Consider the following 22,682-nt stretch of genomic DNA (forward strand, 5'->3'; position numbering starts at 1 on the left):
ATGGCGGTGGTGGAGACCAAGGTCATCTACCATCCGGACGACCAGAAGACGCCGTACCTGGTGAACCTGCCCATCCCGGCCGAGCTGGTGATGCTGGGCGACTTCAAGGCGCTCCTCAACTGGTCCAACTACAAGTTCTACTTCAAGTCTATGGACGATGATTTCGGGGAAGAATCTGATGATGTTGGGGAGCAAATCCTTTGCAACAGCTGCTCAATGTTTGAGGACTAAAATTCTTGAAGTGGCAGTACGACATTTTGGGACAGATTATCTTTAGGCCTGTAAAGAACCTTGTGGGGTTTTTTTAACAATGTTAATATTTTGTTATTTAAATTCCTGTGCTCTGTATACTTTTTTGATGTGTATTTTGTATTTGTGTTTATTTTATTTTTTTTGTGAGCTGCCTTGAGGGCCTTTTGGCCAAAAGGCGGCATAGAAATAGAATAATAATAATAATAATAATAATAACAACAACAACAACAACAACAACAACAATAATAATAATAATAATAACTGGAGTCCAACAACATCTGGAGGGCCATGGGCTCCCCATGCCCATGTTAAAAGCATCTTCTCTTATCCCCCCCACTTTAAAAAAAATCCTGATCATTGCTAGGTGCAGGCCACTTTTCTGAGTTGAGCAGAATCAGGCGAATGCTTTCCTTGGGTTATTGCACAATAGTGTGTGTGTCTCTCTCTGTGTGTATTGCATAATTGGCTATATCCTCACAAAAGAACTTCCTGCATCCTTTTTTTTTAAAAAAAAGGCACGGCAGGGAGAATCCTAAACTGAGGGTTGCATCCAGTTAAGTCCTACAGGAGTAGGCCCATTAAAATTAAGAGATAGGACCATTAATTTCAGTGGGTCTACTCTGAGTAGACCTTAGCTGGCTACAGCTCTGACATCTTCACCGTAACATGTTAGGGTGTGTTTGTTTTTCTTCACGCAGTGAGTTTTTGGGGAAATGTATTCCCCAGATGTAGGACTCTGTACCTGCAGTGGTAAAGCCAAGGTATATGGCCATGGGTCCTGCATTCCTGACTACAGGCCTCTATTTGAAGAGCGGTCACAGGACTGTCCTCTGTTTCAGGATGAGGAAACTGTGGCCTCCCAGTGCTGTTGGACTCCATCCTCCATCACCCCTGACCAAGTGCCATGACAGCAGGGGCTGATGGGAGCTAAAGTCCTACAACATCTGGAATGCCACAAGTCCCCCATCCCTGCTCTATTTGAAGTCCAGTTCAAGTCCAGTTTAAAGATAAAGAACCATAAGCAGGGATAGCAGGGGTGGGACGAAGACTTGAAGTTGCTCATCAGCGGTTATAAACACCTAGACAGCAGCTAGGTCACCTGCTCATAGCCTCCCCAACTAGGGTGAGATGTATTCTACTTCTATTCAAAACATAGTTGTTCTTTCTAAATTAACCTCTACACCAGACTTTCCCAACCCATGTGCCTCCAGATGTTGTTGGACCACAACTCCCATCTTTCCTGACCATTGGCAATGCTGGCTGAGGCTGATGGGAGTTTTGGTCCAACAACATCTGGAGGCACACTGGTTGGGAAAGGCTGCTCTACACAGTATTAATGAAGCAACTCCCCTATGAGGAAAGGCAGTTTAGAGCAGAGGTTTCCAAACTGTGATCTGTGGACCAACAGTGGTTCACAAACTTCATTCAGGTGGCCCATGGTACGTCTGTAAAAATACAATAAAAAATCATACAGCACCTAGCACAGTGCATTACGATTGCTACAACGGGCAGGAAAATCAAGAGCCTCAGAAATTTTCAAGTGGCCCACAGGGAAAAAAGTTGGGGACCCCTGGTTTAGAGCAAAGGTGAGTAAGAGGCAACATGACAGAAGTGTATGAAATTATGCATGGCATGGAGAAAGTGGATAGAGAAAGATTTCCCTCCCTCTCTTGTAACACTAGAACTCGTGCACATCCAATGAAGCTGAATGATGGAAGATCCAGGACAGACAAAAAAGGTACTTCACACCACATAGTTAAACTATGGAATTCCCTCCCACAAGAGGCAGTGATGGCCACCAACTTGCATGGCTTTAAAAGACGATTAGGCAAATTCATGGAGGATAAGGCTATCAGTGGCTACTAGCCATGATGGCTATGCTCTGCCTCCACAGTCAGAGGCAACATGCTTCCAAATATAGGGGTCTAGTCTTCTGGGGTTGCAGGGGGTCTTAGACCCCTTGTTTTTTTGGGAGCAGGGTCCCAGCAGGGCTCCTATGTCTCCAGCATCCTATGAGCCAATCAGCCTGAAAGGGGAGTAGGTTGGCCACCAAGAAGAGTCTTCTAACATGCTTCCTTGTCCTTTCCTGCTGATTGGAGCCAATCAGAGTGAAAGAAGGTGAGTCAGCCACTGAGAAGACTCTTCTCAATAGCTAATACTCTCCCACTTCATGTGTATTGGCTTCTGGGGCATTTGTTGTTGTGCGGGAAGAAGATCTCATTCTCATCCCGGCTGCAAAAAACAAGGGGGGGGGGAAAGGATAGGAGGGGATGAGGCTGTGACTATCATGAAGGGACCCTGCGCTTCTAATTTTGCCACTATGCTACTGCTGCTGGAAACCGCAGGAGGGGAGAGTGCTCTTGCACTCAGGTCCTGTTTGTGGGCTTCCCTTTGGGGTATCTGGCTGGTCACTGTGAGAAGAAGATGCTGCACTAGATGGGCCACTGGCTTGATTTTGCAGGTCTCTTGTTATATACTCATGCATTACATACATTCTTGCATATAAATTAGCATATACAAATACTATGCAAATTAGGTATCCTCTTTTTTCATGATGCACAAGTACTGATACGCCCTCCCCCAGGGAAACACTTGACCACTTGATTCTGAAGGAAGGCCTTGAAAATCCTTTGCACACATACCGGTCTGGAATAAAGCCCACTGAACTCACAGGGGGACTTCCAGCTCAATCCTATGCATGCTTACTCAAAAGTTAAATCAATCTCATTCAAATATCCTATCCCAAAGCATTCAAATCCTTATCTGTGCATTTGTCCAGATCCACTTCGATTCCGGCCCCTTTCTTTTTTAACACTGTAAACATGGATTTATACGTTACAAGAAAAGGCTTTCTTTCTTTCCCCATTGCTTATCAGCTTTGGCAGATTCCACCGCACAAAAGACGGTGTGGTCTTTCTGTTATCCTGCCATGTGGCTATGCAACAGTAGAGACCATGCTTGAATTTGTACACAGTGCTTTTATTATCATCGTGGAGCGTGGTGCTTACTATAAAGGTAAATGCCACATTTACAGGAAGGCTCAAGGCTAAGTTGGATTTTATTAAAAGAAGCCCAGTCTGTTACCGGCTGTGGCACAAACTGAAAGAGCATCCCCCACAGGGCAGACATCCTGGGCTAAAACAGACTTTACTTAATTGCATACATACTAAGGACTCCATTCTCAAACGGCTTAACTTTCTCTGTGGAGGGAAGCGAGGCGAGGGAAAGCCACAAGTTCTGGCTTGCTGTGCACCTGGCTTCCGAGTGTGAGTTTTCAGCAAGGAAAGTCGAACAGCTACAGAATACACAGGAGTAGCTCAGGGCCATATTTGCTTAAAAATGCAAGCCAGATCCAGCGTGCGTATGGTTCTTTCTGATGGGGGCTTAATTTGCAATTTGGTTTATTCATTTGGGGTTGTGTCTAACTAAGTTCTACTCTAGGCAGCCCCCTTCAAATGAATGGATCTAAGCCAGTCATGTCTATTAATCTGAATGGGCCTACTCTTCATATGACTAACACCGGATGCAACCCGTTGTTTCTTACCCACAATTCACCAAAAGGTCTCAGAGTGAGTTACAACTATAAGAACGCACAATTCTAAAAATCCTGACAATTATACAACATGTGAAATAACTCCAAATTCAAGGGAACCCTATATATCCAAGCGAAAGAGGTGGGTCTCACAAAACAAAACACCTTAAGTGACAGAGGCCAAGGTAAAGAGGTGGGTCTTCAGACTACGGCAGAAGCTGTGCACTGAAGATGCTACATGCATCTCTGTGGAGAGGGAGTTCCACAACAGGCAGCCACCGGATTGCCACTCACTGCACTTTTGAGGGTGGTGGAGCTACCAAGAGAGTGTCCTTTGCAGATCGTATGCAAGGTTGGTGGGGATGGAGATGATCCTTCAGATATTTGGGACCCATTCAGATATTTAGGGCAAATTCAGAAGTGCAGGGTCCCTTCATGATAGTCACACCGCACCCCATCACAGCCATGCCGTTTTCCACTTTCCCCCATCTCCCTTGCTTTCCCTGTCACCTCATAAATTCACAGTCCCCTACAACAGACATCCCTAGGAGCCAATCAGCATGAAAGGGAAAGTAGCACGTTTGCTACTGAGAAGAGTCTTCTCAGCGGCTGGCTCACCTCCTTTCACTCTGATTGACTCCAGTCAATGAGAAAGGACAAGGACTCATCAATGGCTAACACTGCTCCCTTTTCATGCTGATTGGCTCATTCTTAGGGACCTGGCTGGGACCCTGCTCCCAAAAAAGTAATGGGTCTTTGACCCCCTTTGAGCCCAGATGACTACACCCTTGGGCCTAAGTCGTTCAGGGCTTTAAACACAAATGTGAGCACCTTGGCAAACCAACTGGCAACCAGTGCAGATGTTTTGAAAGAGGAGTTATACGAGTTCTAAATGGAATCCCAACCAGTAATCTGACTGTTGCATTTTGGACCAGTTTAAGTTTCCAAATCATCTTCCACACAGGGTGCACTGCAGTAGTCTAAACTGGAGGTTACCACAGCATGGCCAAGTCATCTTTGTTGCTGAGATATTGCAAACAGGTAATTGGCAACAAGTTTTTAAATTTATTAATTAATTTATTGGATTTTCTCCCGGAATACTAAATCCAGATTAAACGGAGGAGGGGGGAAATATGGGCGGACATTTTAATGATGCTGCAAAAAGAAACAGAGAAACAAAACCGCAACCCTTCATGCATTAAACCGCTCAGAGAGCTTCGGCAGTGGGGCGGTATACAAATGTAATAAATAAATAAATATATAAATAAAAAGCATCTGTCCTACATTAAACACTCATCTGAAAGCACTCAGTGGTAGAGCATCCGCTTTTCACACAGAAAGGCCCAGGCTTAATCCCGAAGTCTCCAGGTAAGGCTGAGAGAGATCCCCTGTCTGAAATCCTGGAGAGCTGCTGCCACTCAGGGTAGGCAATACTGAGCTAGATAGACCAACAGCTTCCTATATTCCAAGCTATGGACCTGGTAAAGGACACCTTCCTATGGTCCTAAACAAAATGTTTTCACATGAAGCAGACTTAGTTTCCGGGGACATTCATGCTTCAGAACTAATTCCCCAACGCCCTCAGGTTGCCAGGCCCGGCCTCCAAGAGGTCTTCTGTATCTTTAAAAGTTGTGCAGGGGGAAGGGAGAATTCCACCTAGTGGTTTTTCCCATTACAGTGTTGCAAGAACACCTGCACTTGGCTGACTTTCTCTTCTCCTAAAGATACAGGATCAGTCTCAGGCCCTGAACCTGGCAACTCTACCTGAAATGGGGTATGTTTTTAGGACGCACCCTATTTTGTGATTAATTGCTTTTAATACAAAACTGTTGTAACCTGCCCTGGGACCTCTGGGTGAAGGTTGGATAATAAATGATATGATAAGTATAGTATAATTATTTTAAGACATTCCTGTAGATATGTGCTCCTTCTGATTTAAAGGTTTTTTTTATAATAAACCCTCACAGTGCCATCTTATAACCTGTCCTCTCAGAAGTAAGCTGTGAATTCTACAGGAATCCTACACTGAGGTCTACAGGATTACTCCCAGGCAAATGTGTATAGCATTGTATCTTTACTCTTCTTCTCGAGTCACAATGTTTTTTTAAAAAAAGCATCAATGCAAAATGCTTGTATTAGAAAATTGCTGTTGGTACCATTTTTTAATATTGCATTGATGCAAAATACTTGCATTAGAAAAGGAGCCACAAGGATGATAAATTAGCATAACTGTTCTCCCTTAGTGCAGGATGCTCCAATACCACATACTTTACCTGTATTCTTCCTACACCGTTGAATACATTATTCCTGTCACGGATTTGCCACTTGGTTGAACATTTTATGTTGAGCATCTGTGTGTGAGAGAGAAATTAAGGGATGTTTCTTAGTCTCTGAAGCTGCTGAGTCTTCTGCGTTGTAACAGATTTACATGGGAATTACGGAGCACAAAACTTGTTCTCCTAAGCTTGTTTTTATGATCACTGTTTGTTTAGGAGGATTTATTTAGCTTCCAGTTTCTAATAAGTCTCTAAGCAATGAGTATATTTGCTTAGCAGGTTGATTATTTATGTTGGCTGCAACCCAGCAACTTGGGGGTTGCAAGGGGGTTGGAGTCCAACAACATCTGGAGGTACCCAGGGCCCCCATCCTTGCTATAAACCCTGTGTGGGGAACAGTTGGTCCTCCAGATGTTGCTGAACTACAACTCCCATCAGCCCCAGCAAGCATAGCCAATGGCCAGGGATGATGGGAGCTGTAGTTCAGCAACAGCTACAGGGCCACATTTTCCCCATACCAGCTCTATGGTTCCCCACACCAGCTATGGACCTATAGCTTTCCTATCTCTTTTCCACATATGCTTCCGCTGTCCTGCCCCAATGAAGCATTACCAGGGCTGAGCTATACATTCAGCAAAATCAGATGGGAGAAGCCTCCCAAGTCTTCACCTCTTTGGACACCAGATATTGCCTTTTAAAAAAAGACCTCCTAGCAACAACTCTCTTAAAGCAGAAAATGGGAACATCAGGGAACAAGACCACATCCGCAGAGTGGTTTAACAATCAATTCCTCTTCTCAAGAAATTCTGGGAATTGTAGCACTGTGAGCAGAATTGGGATCACCTAATGATTCTCAGAACTGTTAATAAACTACAGATCCCAGGATTCTTTGGGGGGAAGCCATGACTGTCAAAGTGGTATCATGGTGCTTTCAATGTAAGGTGTGGATGTGGCCCAAAATCCTAGAATAGCAATCTCCCTGATATCCTAGCTGCAGGAAGGGTTTAAAAGGGAAAAGATAGCTGGAGAACTTTCAGAAAAAGCAATTCTTCAGTAGTGCTATCCATCAAGGAGCCTCATGTGATGCTGTTTAATACAGTTATATGTATTGCCTCCCTGCACTTTTTCTTTTTTTCACTGTTCCCTGTGATAAAGGAATGCCTGTTAATCCTGTCTGTCTGTAGTATAAGCAGAGCTTGGAAAAGTTACTTTTTTTGAACTACAACTCCCATCAGCCCAATCCAGTGGCCAAGCTGGCTGGGGCTGATGGGAGTCATAGTTCAAAAAAGTAACTTTTCCAAGCTCTGTTAAGCACATCCTGGGTTTAAAACAAGAGCTTCTTTTATATACACATACTAAGGGGCTGCACCCTGCTCGCTTAACTCACCAACCCCCCTCCCTTTACAGGTCGCCAAATCTACCCTTCTCCCTTTATGTCTGCCTGTCTGCCTTCATCTCCGTCTCCCTCCTCTGCTGACGTAGCAGCTCTCAGAACTCTGTTGTCATGCTGTAATTCACAACAACACCTGTCGGCGTGATGCAGCAAACTGATGTGTGATGACATTCTTAGGCAAATATAGAATAGGGCATCCTTTCCCAGCCAGTGTGCCTCCAGATGTTGTTGGACCACAATTCCCATCTTTCCTGACCATTGGCAATGCTTGCTGAGGCTGATGAGAGTTGTGGTCCAACAACATCTGGAGGCACACTGGTTGGGAAAGGCTGGAATAGGGTATGTGTGTGTATGTGTATTTCCTCAGTACAACACTATGATCATGATTAGTGCCATTAATAAAATAATGCTATGCCTTTCTTTGTCATTATAAAAAATAATATATATATATATAAATACTTTCTCTGTAGGTAGAGCTATGGTTTACCATGGTTAGGGCCATGGCTCAGAGGTACAGCATCTGCTTTTTATGGAGAATGTGCCAGGTTCAGTCCCTGACACCTTCTGGTGGGGCTAGAAGAAACTCCTGTCTGGAAACCCTGGAGTGTAGACAATATGTAGCTATATGGACCAATGGTCTGTCTTGTATAAAGCAGCTTCCTATGGCTAGAGATTATTATACTGAGCCAGAAAGCAGGTTTTCTTATTGAGAAAGTGAGCAAAACATTTTTAAATGCAGGAAGGAGAATTATTGCATGATCCCCAGAACTCCCATCTGATTTCTGAATGGTAAAGGATGACATTCGACATTCTGATTAACTGTTGCCACCTACAGTCACATTGCCTGTGTGAAGATTCTTCTGATTGCTTAAACATAGTTAAGAGATTGGAAGTGCCTGTTGAGCCTGCATGCACATTCTCTGTCTTTCTCACTTGAATCCATGTCCCTTTGCCTTTTCAGCATTAATCATATATAGTTTATGACTTAACTGTGTCTGGCTCAAAACTAGAGTTTGCAACCAGGGCTAGGAGGAGCTGGTTTGCATATCCTGGTTGAAAAGCACCCCGACTGAAGGCAAACAGGGTTAGCAGTGCAAATGTAATGCTACACCATTAGCTGATGCTAGAAAGGGAAGTGAAGGAGAATTCAAGTGGGAGAGCATGGGCAGGAGTGTTTGAGCCTATGGGACGCACATGGAGTGGCCACCAGTGCAGGAAATATGATGTGTGCACTGTGCTTTGTACGGTTTTGCAAATGATTTGGGAGGTTAGGTCACCAGTGTAAGGAAAAGCAAGCCCATCCGTAGGTGCAACCAGAAATCTGTCACATATATCCGACCGCCTCTGTGCTTTTGAAACTACACTTTGGGGTAGGGGACTCACTTTAGCTGGTACATTGTTTTGTGTTACACTTCTTAGAATAAAAGGAAGTGGGGGGAGGACATATTTTGCAGGCGAAGATCCTCCAGGAACACCTTCCTGCACTGGCCTCATTAATCTTTAATCTTTATGCATTTCCCATTCACTTCTGTGGGTCAGACCCAGGAGAAAGTCCCTGTGGCTTGTGCTGTGCTTGGGTCAATTGCAGCCCATCACAGAAGAGATGCTTTTAGACGCTCATATGTAGTGCCAGGCTTGAATTATACTTCCTCTTTGACCTAGTTTTCAACCAGCAACTAGGGCAGATCCGTTGGACAGCCTTGCCATATCCCTGGCAACCCCCGCTGGGTTGCATTCTCCATATTTGACATTATAAGATTTAAGCACCGAGCCAAACTGTGGAATAATCCTCAGGGCTTTTTTCACCTCCTCCTCCTCCTTCATCGAAACACAGATGAAACAGATGTCTGCCCATTCGGAAGCCTAAGAAGGGCGCCTGATATAACAATAGCACTTCCAATAAGTGATCCTTCTGCCTGGTTTATTAAAGGCTGTTGCATTCAAGAGCACTTTCCAGAACTAGACAATCTGCTGGAAATAATGAATATAACGTGGGTATATTTTTCCCCTCCCTGCTCTTCACTCCTCCTTCTCCTCCGCTTTGTAATCCGCCGGTCAGTTTGCAAACGAGTCTTGAGATTGAAAGCATGTTAGATAGCAGCGCAGGAGCTGCTACTGAGGGCAATCTCCAGCGAGCCGCTTGTCATTTACCGAATTCCTTTTAAAAGTATATTGACAGCTTTTTCTTAAAAAAAAAAACACCTACAAAACTTCTGACATCATTGCATGGATTTCTCCATTCCTGCCAGTGGCAGCCAATTATGCGGAGCAGGACAAGACTTTAGCAATGTCACAACAAATGGGGAAGTGTTCCTAAGCCTTGTGGGAGGAAGAGAACTCATTCCTGGGTTGAGCAGGGGGTTGGACTTGATGACCTTATAGGCCCCTTCCAACTCTTCTATAATTCTTGTAGCTATTTCTATCAAACGTATTCACTGCCTTTCTGTTAAAAAAGAAAGTTCATGGCAATATACCAAAGCAGAATGGGGGGGGCAGGAGCTTTTAAAAATCTATTTCTTTAACCTCTGTCTCTCCCCGCCCCCAAAACAATTCCAACGGGAGGGGATTTCCTGCATCCACTCTAGGGCTGGAATAGCTTCAGGCCCATTTGGGAAGGGATCTCAGGGAGATGAGGTTTAAAAACCTGCAGATCTATGGCCTTTCCTGACATGCTGCAAAGCCACCTGGCCTCATCTGGACCATCTATTTAAAGCAGTATCATATCACTTTAAACAAACATGGCTTTCCCCAAAGAATCCTGGGAACAGTAATTTGTTAAGGTCATTGAGAACCTATTCCCCTCACAGAGCTATCATTCCCAGAGTTCCCTGGGAAGTGGGATTGACCGTTAAACCACTCTGTGGAGAACTGCATTGCAAAATTCAGAGAAGGATGAATTTCATAGGCTGGCTGTGTCTCAGCTCACATATTGCTTTGCAAAGTGTGAATTAAGTAGGCTCCCCTTTACATGTGAACTGAATCAAATTTCTCCCCCTCCCTAATAAGGGGCAGTACAGATTGCTGATTCTGTCGTGCCTTCAGCACTTGCCTCCAGCCCTGTTCACACAGGCACACTACTGATTTCTATACTTGTTACCATGTGTAGTTGTCCTTTGCATTTCATTGCAATTTTTTATTTTTTTAAAAATATCATTCTCTGTGCTGCTCCTACTGAAAATTCTATTGATGGGTGGTGGACTGACAGAGAAAAAGCAACACCTCTCCCTCCCCCGTCCTCTAGCATCTCGTGTTCTTTGCCCACTGCAGCGCCATTGGTTGACACTAAATAGGTCACCCAATGAATAGCAAGGCTTTGTACAGGCCATGGAAAGCCAAGGTGAAGAGTGATGCCCTTCACAGATGATTAGAGAGAGCAAGGAGCCATTGGTCCTGTTAATGATGGTGTGTGTGCGTCTGTGCACGTGTGAATGCATGCCATGGGCACGCACACACAAAATGTACTCTCCTTCAGGAAAGTCAACTTGGGCCCATGCTTTGATGAGAGGTATTATACTTGATAAAGCATTCGCTCATTTGGGCTTTCCTTATTCTGTAATGGGGTAATTCTCGGGGGTACAGCGGAAGGATTCTGGAGTTCCTCTTGGGCCCGTTAAGATGCAGATATATTGCCATGCATATGAATACACACCACAAGCACAGGCAAGTGCTATTCAGCCATTTGGGGTGAACACATGCAGGCGTAAAGTGGGGCAGGGCGTGATCATGCATGCAAGCCCCATTCCCAATGTCCTGCACTTCAGATCTTCCTCCATGAGGGTCTGCAGTAAAATACTAAGGAAGTCTGGGGGGGGGGGTAAATTCATTTAGGATTCTCCCCACAAAAGGGAACACAGGGGAGGATTCTAAATGCATGCAGGCAAATGCACTTAGAATCTGAACACACACACAGACACAGCTGTATAGTAGGTGGCACACTTTCTTTTCTAGCAAGCCTGGAAATAATGTGTTTCATAGCCTGATTCTGAGCATGCTAACTTGGAAGCAAACACCGCCATGAGCAGTAGGACTTACTCCTGAGTAACGCCTATCCACACCATATATTTAAAGTGCTACTTTAAGAGTCATGGCTTCCCCCAAACCATTTGGGGAACAGTCATTTGTTAAAGGTGCTGAGAGGAGTCCTCTATTCCCCTCACAGAGCTACAATCCCCAGAGCAGTTTAAACAATCAACCCCTCTTCCCGGAGAAGTTATGGGTCAGGGAAAGCCTGGGCAAAAAGAGAAGACATTGTGAGACAACTGATGGTTGCTGCTTCAAGTATGGCTGAGGGAAGGGCGTTCCACAAAACGGGCAATAGCAAAAATGCCTCTTTTTGTGTCACTGCCCTAAGATGTTCTGTAGGGTGCAGGGCCATGACAAGAATTTCCCCAGATGATCTAAGTGATCTATACAGGGGCAGGCAGGATTCCAGGGCTTTATATGTTTAAAGAACCTTGAACGTGGTCTGGTAGCTGTGGAAGCTGGTGGCTCCATGTCAGTGGGACAGTGGAATCCACTCTGGGTTTTAGTTTGAACTTGCAAGAAGCTGTCCAAGGTACTGAATATATATGGGGGATTTTTAAAAAAACCCACAAGCTGATTGGCAGCCAGTGGCATCTTAGAGGCATCTAGTCAATGGCAACGTTTGGAAACAGGCCACTGGATGAGATGGACTTTTGGTCTGATCCAGCATGTTATGCCACATGTTAGACTGCATTGTCTTTAAGGAAGGGTGGAAGCTGGATTGCAACTGGTCTGGAACATCAGATATTCTTGTACAGTTACCTGTCTTAGCAGATGACTTGGTAGACAAAGAGCAAAGTGTCTTCAAGTTTTTGCAATGCAGTTCACCAACCAATGTTTACAAAAAATGCATGTGTTAGGGGAAAGTGTGCATAAAATGAATATATGAGTGAAAATAACATACAAAAATGCATTATACGACGAGGAATTGCTTGCAAAGATGTGTACATGGGTCAAAACTGCCTACAAAAATGTGTTTCTCAGGGAAAATCTGCATTAAAATGCTGGTGAATTTTCATGAGGGTTTAAAATTCCACAAATTGCTGCAGAAATGTGGAGAACTGAAATTAAGATCAGAAAAACAAGAAAAGAAGAGAACCAAAACGAACAGCTCCCTTCATCCCTATTCTGAGCAGAGCTTGGCAAAGTTACTTTTTTGAACTACAACTTCCATCAGCCCCAGCCAGCATGGCCACTGGATTGGGCTGAAGGGAGTTGTAGTTCAAAAAAGTAACTTTGCCAAGCTCTGATTCTGAGTAGACATCTGTAGCAGCCTTTTCCAACCTTTGGGTTCTCCAGATGTTGCCAGACTACAATTCCCACAATTCCTGAGCATTGGCCACGCTATCTGGGGATGATGGGAATTGTAGACCAGCATCATCTGAGGACCTAAACATACGGAAAGGCTGAGAAAATGCTGGAACTTCCCACCTCTGGGTAGGGCGTACTGTGCCTCTTGCAACAGTCTTATTGCCAGCTTAAACAGTTGTGAGCATTGTTGCTTTCTTTTCAACTCCGTGCTCCAACTAAAAGGGAGCAAAATAAGCTCAAGGAACTTGTTTTGGACAGGGCCCCATTAAGGCTTCTAAAGTCCAGCTCATTTAATGGCCAGATCTGTCTCCCGACATTTTCCTGGAGTGCTGTGGAGGGACGTGCTTGGAGATAAACAAAACAACAAACAGAAATGCAGTGTCATCAGCACACAAAGGTCCTTGGGTTTTTTTCTGAACGTCTTAGGCAGCCAGTTTGTAACATGAAAGAATAATGGTCTTCTCTTGCCAGACCGTTCAGATAGCCAATTTCAGTAAGAGCTGAGTCAGACAGCAACCCATCAAAATCAGCACTCTTTCCCCCCCTAAAGATTGATACCACTGCAGGAACCTCAGTGAGGAGATAGTGTTGGATCTCATTCTAATGATTACAAAAAAGCGGTGCAGCAAGTTATCAGGTTTTAGAATTTTGTAGCCGATACTTGATCTTGGAATGTGGGTCAGGACTTATAGACTACTCTACAATAGGGAGGGAAAGATTTGTCTCTTTCGGTTCTCTCTATTTCTCATTTTTTCTAATGTTAAATTCAGTCCTCTACATTTCTGCAGCAATCTTAGGGTCCAAGAGAGTTGGATAGCGGCAACATTTTAAGCCCTTGAAGAATGCAATCATATCTCCCCTCTGTCTTATCTGTGTTGTTAGTTATTCCTTATGCCCCTGAGGTCTGTTCCACCATCTCCAGTGATAGGACATTTAGTGTAGTAGGGTCTCACTCTCTGGAATTGACACTAGGTAAGCAGCAACAATAGTTTGAGATGCTTGCTGAAAAAACATTCTGTTGAATCAGGCTTTCCCCTATATATAAACCCATCAGTTATTATTTGATACTCATTTTGTGTATTTATATTTCTCATCGCTTTGATTTCTTTATTGTAGTCTTTTGTTTAAGCGGCGTACAAATTTGGACAAAGTGTTTTTGGTAAACATAAATATAGCTACATTTATTATACATATATTCCCCCAAAGAATCCTGGAAATGGTCGTTTTTAAGGGTGCTGAGAATTGTTAGGAGACCACTATTCTCCTCTCAGAGCTGCCATTTCCAGAGATCCCTGGAAAGAGACATTGGCTGTTAATCCACCATGAGAAATGTAGCTCTGTGAGAGGAATAGGTCTCCTAACAGCACTCTGAAAACTACAATTTTCAGGATCCTGTGGGAGAAGCCATAACTGTTTAAAATGGTATAATACTTCTTTAAATGTCTAGTGCAGATGAGGCCACTTTCACAACACGGATGAGGAACAGACAGATCCATCCTGTATCTCTTGCACTGGTTACCCTTGATTTCATTCCATTTCTGCATCAATCCACATTTAAAAAAAATCTCAAAATACATGTTTTAAATATGTAGTATAATACATATTTATGGCTGCAAACTGATGATTACTGACCTGGAAGTAAGCCCCATTGAACTCACACTAGAAGTATTTTATCTGGAAATGCACGTTCCCACTGGGGAACTGGGGGCCAAAGGCAGCCCTCCATCACTCTCTATTTGACTTCTCTCCAGGCCACACCCCTCACTGGCATGGCTTCACACCCTGAGCATTTTTGCATTGCTGGACTGTGTGTTTGAACACTGACAATGCTTCTTGCTTGCCTGGATGGAGGATGGGTATGCATATGTAGCAATAGCTTACTCTACAAAGGTAGAATTGACAGTTGCTCCTCCCACTTCTGCCTCTGGCCTCACTCATCACTGGCATGTGGCCCTTGTCAGGTTGCCCAGAAGGAAATGTGTCCTGTGGGATGAAAACAGCTCCCCACTCCTGGCATAAATAAGAGAACTAATTGTGTGAATGCATTATTTGGAAGGCAGGACCAGCCCAGGACATTTTGCTACTGGAGGCAGAAGACACCCCCCCCACACACACATTCCATGTATGAAAGCTGACAAGAGTGGCAGGTAAATGTTGTTTCAGTGCTGGTGATGTGACAGCATCCACCACCACACCTGAGCATAACAAGCCAATTTAAGGGATGCAGGACAGGCTGTGCGACACACATGGACAACTGCCACGGGAGGCAGCTGCTTCACTCTTAACTAATGATAGAGCCGGCCCTGCTGGAAAGGATATATTGTAAGTAACATTCTCATTTTCTGTCCCCATGAATCAACATTGACCCATCCTAATCCCAAACGTATCTAACACGGCTGACTTTTTTGCTGACTGCCTTGGAGAAGGATCTATTATTTATGACATCATTTGATTTTTTGACCTCCCTGGTGGGATCCATTTCCATCCATTAAGCTAGTAGCTATTGAAGTATGATGTGCATCATAAATGAAATATTGATTCTTTTAAAAACTTGATATGTTGCCCTCAACCCCCCCAATAAGCTACTATCAATCAAAAACTTTTACTTTCAACTCAAACACGAAAAGTTCAAAAGTAGCCAACATTATCTATTAATAACATTAAGGATTTTCCTGCACCTTGAACTAATTATTCAACTACTGGAGGATGTATTTCTGCATTGTTGTAGGTTATGCCAGAGATATATCAAATGAAGAACAGGTTTGATGAGATTAGAGAGAGAGAGAAGGGCTTCTTCTGGGAGGAAGGGCGGGATATAAATTTAATAAATAAATTTCCCATATGGAGCCCTTTGTCTCAGATTGGGAAAGGGAGCAGATCTGCACACTCTTCTCCAGCCTGGCCATTCTCCTGCCACACAGTGCTGCCTACCACTGCAGCAAAGTGGATGGTGGTGCTCCTGCTGGGCTCTCCAATGATGCTAGGTTGCCAATCCCTTGCTCTGAGGAGGGATCGTTCCTCGAGTGAGGCAAGGGGGTGAGGAGGAGAGAAAGAAGTATTAGATCAATTGCTGCAAAAGTAATAACTTGGCATTCAGGTTTCCCTCTAGCCAGTACGCAGAGCAAGTGTGGGAAAACTGTGGCCCTCCAAGTGTTGCTGAACTACAACTCCCATCAGCCCCAGCCAGCATGGCCAATGACCAGGCTGATAGGAGCTGTAGTTCAGCAACAGCTGGAGGGCCAAAGGTTCCCCACACCTGCTTGATGTGCAATGAATAACAAAGGTTACCATTTAGTAAGCATTTCAGGGAGAGCATTCAAGATCTTTGCCATCAGTGTTTTTTTTCCCCTTGAAAAAGATTGCTCTTGCTTATTTGATCCAAGCTTTAAAACTCATTTCCCTGAACTGTTGGGAATATCCTAACTGCATCCCCTAAAGTTTAACATGAAATTGTTGCAGACAGGTTTGTAATAGACTTGCTGCTTCAAGACTGGTTAAATCATTAGATACTGCATGGTGGGACAGCATGATGTGTGCGTGCGAGTGGTGTAGTAGTTTTGCCTGGTGCTAAAACAGTAATCTTCAAACAGCATGCCATGCTAGGAGCAGAAGTGTGACTTGAAATGTTAAGCTGCCATTTTAGGATCTACCACTACAGCCCTTTTCAGATGTTCCCTAGATGCATCTATAATCATGTGGAGTGGGAAAGCAGGGCCACATCCGCTGTCATGCCCCATACTAGTCACGCCTGTCATTGTCCATCTATAAGGGGAAGCCCACAGCATTGTCACTTGCCTGTGGATTCCCTCAAGGACTAGGGTCCCAGTCTCAGCAGTAAAGATGGGCAAATCTGTCTATTTTATTTTATCTGTGTCTAGCTTGTCCTACCTTAGGTTCAGTTCTCCACATTTTCATATCAGTTTCCAGGTTTGTCTTTTTAAAAAGTCCTCATAAAAATTCATCAGCATTTTTATGGGGATTCCTTCTAATTTACACATTTTTGCATACAATTTCCCCTAATATGCACATTTTTTGCAAAGCCGTTTCCCACAATAGAATGCATTTTGGTATATTGTTTTCACAAATATATGCATTTTGTATGCACACTTTACCCTAGTATATGCATCTATGTACACAATGTCAGAGCTTGGAAAAGTTACTTTTTTGAACTACAACTCCCATCAGCCCCAGTCAGCTTGGCCACTGGATTGGGCTGATGGGAATTGTAGTTAAAAAAAGTAACTTTTCCAAGCTCTGGACTGCACATTACTTAGCCAGAAAACTGCACTGGACAAAGTGTGGATTTCAAAGGATGACTGTGTTTCAGTCCACCTGTTGCTTCAGGTAGGCTTGCTTTCAAATGTGACCTGAACTGAAATTATCCTCCATCCTTCCTCAGGAGCAGAGCTTGGCAAAGTTACTTTTTTGAACTACAACTCCCATCAGCCCCAGCCAGCATGGCCACTGGATTGGGCTGAAGGGAGTTGAAGTTCAAAAAAGTAACTTTTCCAAGCTCTGCTCAGGAGACATAAGCCTCTTAGCAAAACATTCACTGAGAGCCGGCTTGAAGGTGCAGTACAGTCCATCCCAGGTCAAGCACAGAGAACCAGTCTAGGTCCAAATCATGACCCACAGATGAAGTCAGGCAACAATCCAAGCTCAATATCCTAGAAGTTCAGGCAAGAGCACTAGCACCAAGGGAGTAGCAACCTCTATTGTTACCAGTAACTCGAAAAGTTAAGAGGGACACCTGATATACTCTGGTCCCCTAGGCCACACCCTAACCACAGCGATCGGTAGGAGTTTGGGGACTTTCTTACATATGAAGAAATCTCTTCTTCATGAGCTGTACCATTACTCAAGATCCAGTGGCGGCTGGTGCCTCCATGTCAGTGGGGCAGTGGAATCCACTCCGGGTTTTAGTCTGAACTCTCAAGGAGCTGATAGCCCTAAATAAACCACAATTAAACCTTGTGCAAGACACCCAAATTTGGTTCAGGACCCAGATCCAGGTTGAGGTGTCCTCAAATTGCACTGGGTCAGATATATATATCCATCCCTGTTCTTTATTTATTTCTTTGTTTATTATTTGATTTATATCCTGCCCTTCCTCTCAGTAAGAGCCCAGTGGAAAATATCCACTTGCAGAAACAAGGAGAACCTGAAAGTAAGTGCCATCTCATAAGACAACACTCTGGAAGACTTCAACCAAGTTCCAGCAGATGCAAATGGAGTGCAGACAGCTAGAGTAATTATACTAATCATCAATGAAAGCTTTCTTTCCTTTGGTCTATCTCCAGCCTTGTTGCAATTGTTTCTATGCCTAAAGAGCATCTTGCTTTTTGCACAGTGTTATTAGAATGCACTCACTCTCCTCCCCATCACTAGCCCACATTTCCTCTCTCTGTCTTTCCTGAAGTATTTTTTTTTTACCCCTGAACAATCTGGGTCCATTGAGAGATATCCTGCAGTCAATTAAACTTATCTTCACTAAGCAGTAGCTTTTAAAATGTTTCCTAATAGCTTGTGTAGGCGGTGCTCATTGTGATCATCATTATGTATCAGATAGTTACATCAAACATAATTTATATTCTCATCGTACAGTCCCAGAATTTGGTCCTTCCTAATTTATGGGTGTCAGTGTACCAACAGCCGTGTGCAAGAGCCAGCTGAGTGCTGCAGAAGAGGTCATAAAGGAGTGCTTCCTTACATTTAGATAACTGGGACACATTTTTTTTCTGGATCAGGATTGGAGGCACATTGCACTCTGCTGGATTATATTCTGAGGCCCTTCTCTGTGGTGGTTCCCCATTTGTGGAATGTCTTCCCTGACTAGGGATGGAAGGGTCTGTCCACACTGGGAAAAATGAGAAATGGGGAGAATCATTCTTAAATTCAGTTCTGCAGCAATTTGCTATTTAAAAAAAAAAATCCTTACAAAAATTCTTCAGCATTATAGTGCTCATTTCTCCTACTTAGGGTTGCCAGGTTCTTGGCCTGAGACTGATCCTGTATCTTTAGGAGAAGAGAAAGTCATCCAAATGCAGGTGTTCTTGCAACCCTGTAATGGGAAAAACCACAAGGTGGAATTCTCCCTTCCCCCTCCACAACTTTTAAACATACAGAAGACCTCTTGGAGGCTGGGCCTGGCAACCAAGAGGTCTTCTGTATCTTTAAAAGTTGTGCAGGGGGAAGGGAGAATTCCACCTTGTGGTTTTTCCCATTACAGGGTTGCAAGAACACCTGCATTTGGATGACTTTCTCTTCTCCTAAATATACAGGATCAGTCTCAGGCCAAGAACCTGGCAACCCTATACTAAATACATTTTTGCATGCAGTTTTGACTAATGCACACACTTTTGCAAGCAATTTCTCCTAATATGTATTTTCACTCATAGTAATTTTTATTCACATTTCCCCCCCAATATATACTTCTTTTTTTGTAAACATTGGTTGGAGAACTGCATTGCAAAGTTCGAATGAGTGCAAGTTTTCTGATAAGTGTGAATTTTGAAGGATTATTTATTTATTTTATTTTATTATACTTGTATACCGCCCCATAGCCGAAGCTCTCTGGGTGGTTTACAGTAACTAAAAACATTAAAACAAATACAATTTAAAACAGATCTTATAAAAACTAAAACACAATTTAAAAATTTAAACAGTATAAAACACATGCTAAAATGCCTGGGAGAAGAGGAAAGTCTTGACCTGGCACCGAAAAGACAACAGTGTTGGCGCCAGGCACACCTCGTCAGGGAGATCATTCCATAATTTGGGGGCCACCACTGAGAAGGCCATCTCCCTTGTTGCCATCCTCTGAGCTTCCCTTGGAGTAGGCACCCGGCGGAGGGCTTTTGATCTTGAACGTAGTGGCTATGATTTGGTTCTGACATTGCTTTGGAATGTGTGAATTTGATAAATTCATCTTTAAATGTAAATTTAATTGCTCCCTCAGTCTTACTGCCTGGTAAGGTAGGAATGGATGAGAATTTCAATTAAGTTTTTAAAGCCAAATTTATCAAATTTGTACATTCTGAAAAAATATGAGAACCAAAACACAGCCATCATCTGAAATTCGCATTGTATTGAATTGTGCATTGCCATTCGTCAACCAAACCATGTTTACAAAAATGCACATATTAGCGGAAAGTGTGTATAAAAATGAATATATTTGTGAAAATAATATGCAAGAATGCATTATATAATGAGAAATGGCTTGTTAAAATGTTTACATTTATCAAAACTGCAGCAAAAATGTGTTTATTAGGAGAAATTTGCACTACAAAGCTGGAGAATTTTCATGAGGATTTTTTTTTTTAAAAAAATTGTAATTGCTGCCAAATGTGAAGAACTGAATTTAAGACTGGAAAAATGAGAAGCTCAGAGAACCGGAATTGACAGATCTTTCCAACCCTATAAGGTACATCTGCTATTTATCAAAAAACAAAAGCCCAAGTACACAATTGCTAGTATTGTGCTTAATGTAATGTGTAGTAAGACATGTACACTCATACACACACACTTCTGGCCCTGGCCAAAGCTATATTCACCTAGAAAAAGGATTGACTAGCAAATACAAAAGAGAAAGGTGGTGATGGTGGGAAAAGAGTACAAATTGCGAGGAAATGATCTCTGTCTCAGCTTGGCAGCCTTTTATGGCTTGCCTCTGGATGTAGCGATTGCCTGCTGTTTTTGTAATGCAACTTTTAAGACATGCTATTTCTCATTGCTGAACAGGACAAACAGCCTGACAGTTGAGCACGAACTGGAGTCAAAAGTGCACAACAAAGAATCCTTTGCAAAGGTTCCAGGTAATATCTAAGGAATTAAGGAAAAGGGCTGTAGCTTGGCAAGCAAGCATCTGCTTTGCATGCAGAGGGTTCCAGGCAGAGCTTGGAAAAGTTACTTTTTTGAACTACAGCTCCCATCAGCCCCAGCTAGCATGGCCACTGGATTGGGCTGATGGGAGTTGTAGTTCAAAAAAGTAACTTTTCCAAGCTCTGGTTCCAGGTTCAATCCCCAGCCTCTCAAGCCAGGGCTGCTCCCTTTCTGAAATCCTGGAGAGCCACTGCCGGTCAGTGTGGGTAATGTTGAGCTAGATGCACCAATGGTCTGACTTGGTATTAGGGTTGCCAGGTTCTTGGCCTGAGACTAATCTTATATCTTCAGGAGAAGAGAAAGTCAGCCAAGTGCAGGTGTTCTTGCAACAATGTAATGAAAAAAACCACAAGGTGGAATTCTCCCTTCCCCCTGCACAACTTTTAAAGATACAGAAGACCTCTTGGTTGCCAGGCCCGGCCTCCACGAGGTCTTCTGTATCTTTAAAAGTTGTGCAGGGAGGAGGGAGAATTCCATCTTGTGGTTTTTCCCATTACAGAGTTACAAGAACACCTGCACTTGGCTGACTTTCTCTTCTCCTAAAGATACAGGATCAGTCTCAGGCTATGGACCTGGCAACCCTACTTGGTATACAAGGAGGCTCTTTATGTTCCTATTATGGAGGGCCCAGCTACTAGATGTGATGGTGGTAGACGTGTCATTTTAGAGTATGGATTGCTGGTGAACAGATACAAAGCAGGGCATGGGGGAAGAGGTGGACAGTGGGGTTGAACTGATAGAAAGGACTGAACACTTTAAGGGAAGGACCATAGCTCAGTGGTAGAGCACGTGCTTTACATGGAAAAGGCTTCAGGTTCAATCCTTGGCATCTCCTAGGGGCTGCTGCCACCATTGCTGCCATCCACAACATCTATTGCCAGAGGTGGTTGCCTCACTTTGCATAATAGTAGGGCCAGCCCAGGGCAGGGAAGATCCCTGTCTGAAATCCTGCAGAGGCCCTGCTAATCAGCATTGAAAATGCTTGGCTATATGGACCAATGGTCAATCTGGCCTGGAGATGCTGGGGATTGAACCTGGGGCCTTCTGCATGCTAAGCAGATGTTCTACCAGGGAGCAAGCTGAACCTTGAATGAGCAACAAGGTCTTGCTGAGGCCTGATGTGTTCCTGTATCCTTGGATGCTCCTTGGTCCTGCCTCCTGGATTGCCCTTCAGTCCTAACTTGCTCTGTGGCTCTGGGCTCTGACTGCATTCAACAGCTCCTGGCTCCCAGCTCCTGGGTCCCCTCAGACTGCTGCCCTGACATTGTGTGAACAAAGGAGCAGTGAAAGCCCCTTCCAGGCATCCTTCTGTTGCATATTCTGATTTTGTGCTCAGGATGCTATTAGGGCAGCCATACACAATGCTACTTTTCCATATTGTTTGTGCCTACAGATGTTTTGGGGCAGCCACACTGCTTCATTTCCAATCAGTGCACATCCGGTAACTTCCTGCTGAAATCTGGCAATGTTTTGTACTATAAGTGTTCTGGCGTATTTTGTCCCACTTTTAGCTGTGCTATAGCCCCTCTGGACAGCAATAAAGTGGTAGCATCGCAGAACAAACTAAAGCAGAATAAATTCAACATTGATGCACTATAATTGTGTTAAGAAACATGCTGCAGAATACAGCCACAATAAAACACTAGTTTGGAGAGGGCCCAAATTAATGTATGCAGTCTTCCTTAAGCAATCATGATCATGCTCCTTCTGTCCGCATGGGTGCAGATGGCTAACTAATAGAGCCGAAATGTCATGCACACTTTAAATGTATTGATATTTCAAATCTAAAAAATGTTACACGGCTCAGTCTTCTGTCCGGGTGCTACTAACAGCTGACAGTAGGGAAAAGGGAGACATTTGATTCAGTTCACGTTGAAAGGCAAACCTACCTAATCCACATTTTCTGAAACAATATGGGAACTGAAGCACCGCCATCCTTCAAAACCTGCACTTCTCTGAATTTTGCAATGCAGTTCTCCAGCCCAGTAATGTGTACCAAAATGCTCATACTGAA

At 43.7% G+C, this 22,682-nt stretch overlaps 1 protein-coding gene across 1 annotated transcript in view; it reads left to right on the plus strand.

Moving 5' to 3' along the window:
• Window positions 1–22,682, plus strand: part of TMC3 (transmembrane channel like 3) — a 228,700-nt gene continuing 206,018 nt past the window's right edge. The window contains exons 1-2 of the mRNA XM_061595861.1: window positions 1–183; window positions 3,129–3,267. Of these exons, the coding sequence (XP_061451845.1) occupies window positions 1–183; window positions 3,129–3,267 (322 nt within the window). The remainder of the gene's footprint in view (window positions 184–3,128; window positions 3,268–22,682) is intronic.

Source organism: Rhineura floridana, chromosome 14, assembly GCF_030035675.1.
Source record: "Rhineura floridana isolate rRhiFlo1 chromosome 14, rRhiFlo1.hap2, whole genome shotgun sequence".
NCBI classification, from domain to species: Eukaryota; Metazoa; Chordata; class Lepidosauria; order Squamata; family Rhineuridae; genus Rhineura; species Rhineura floridana.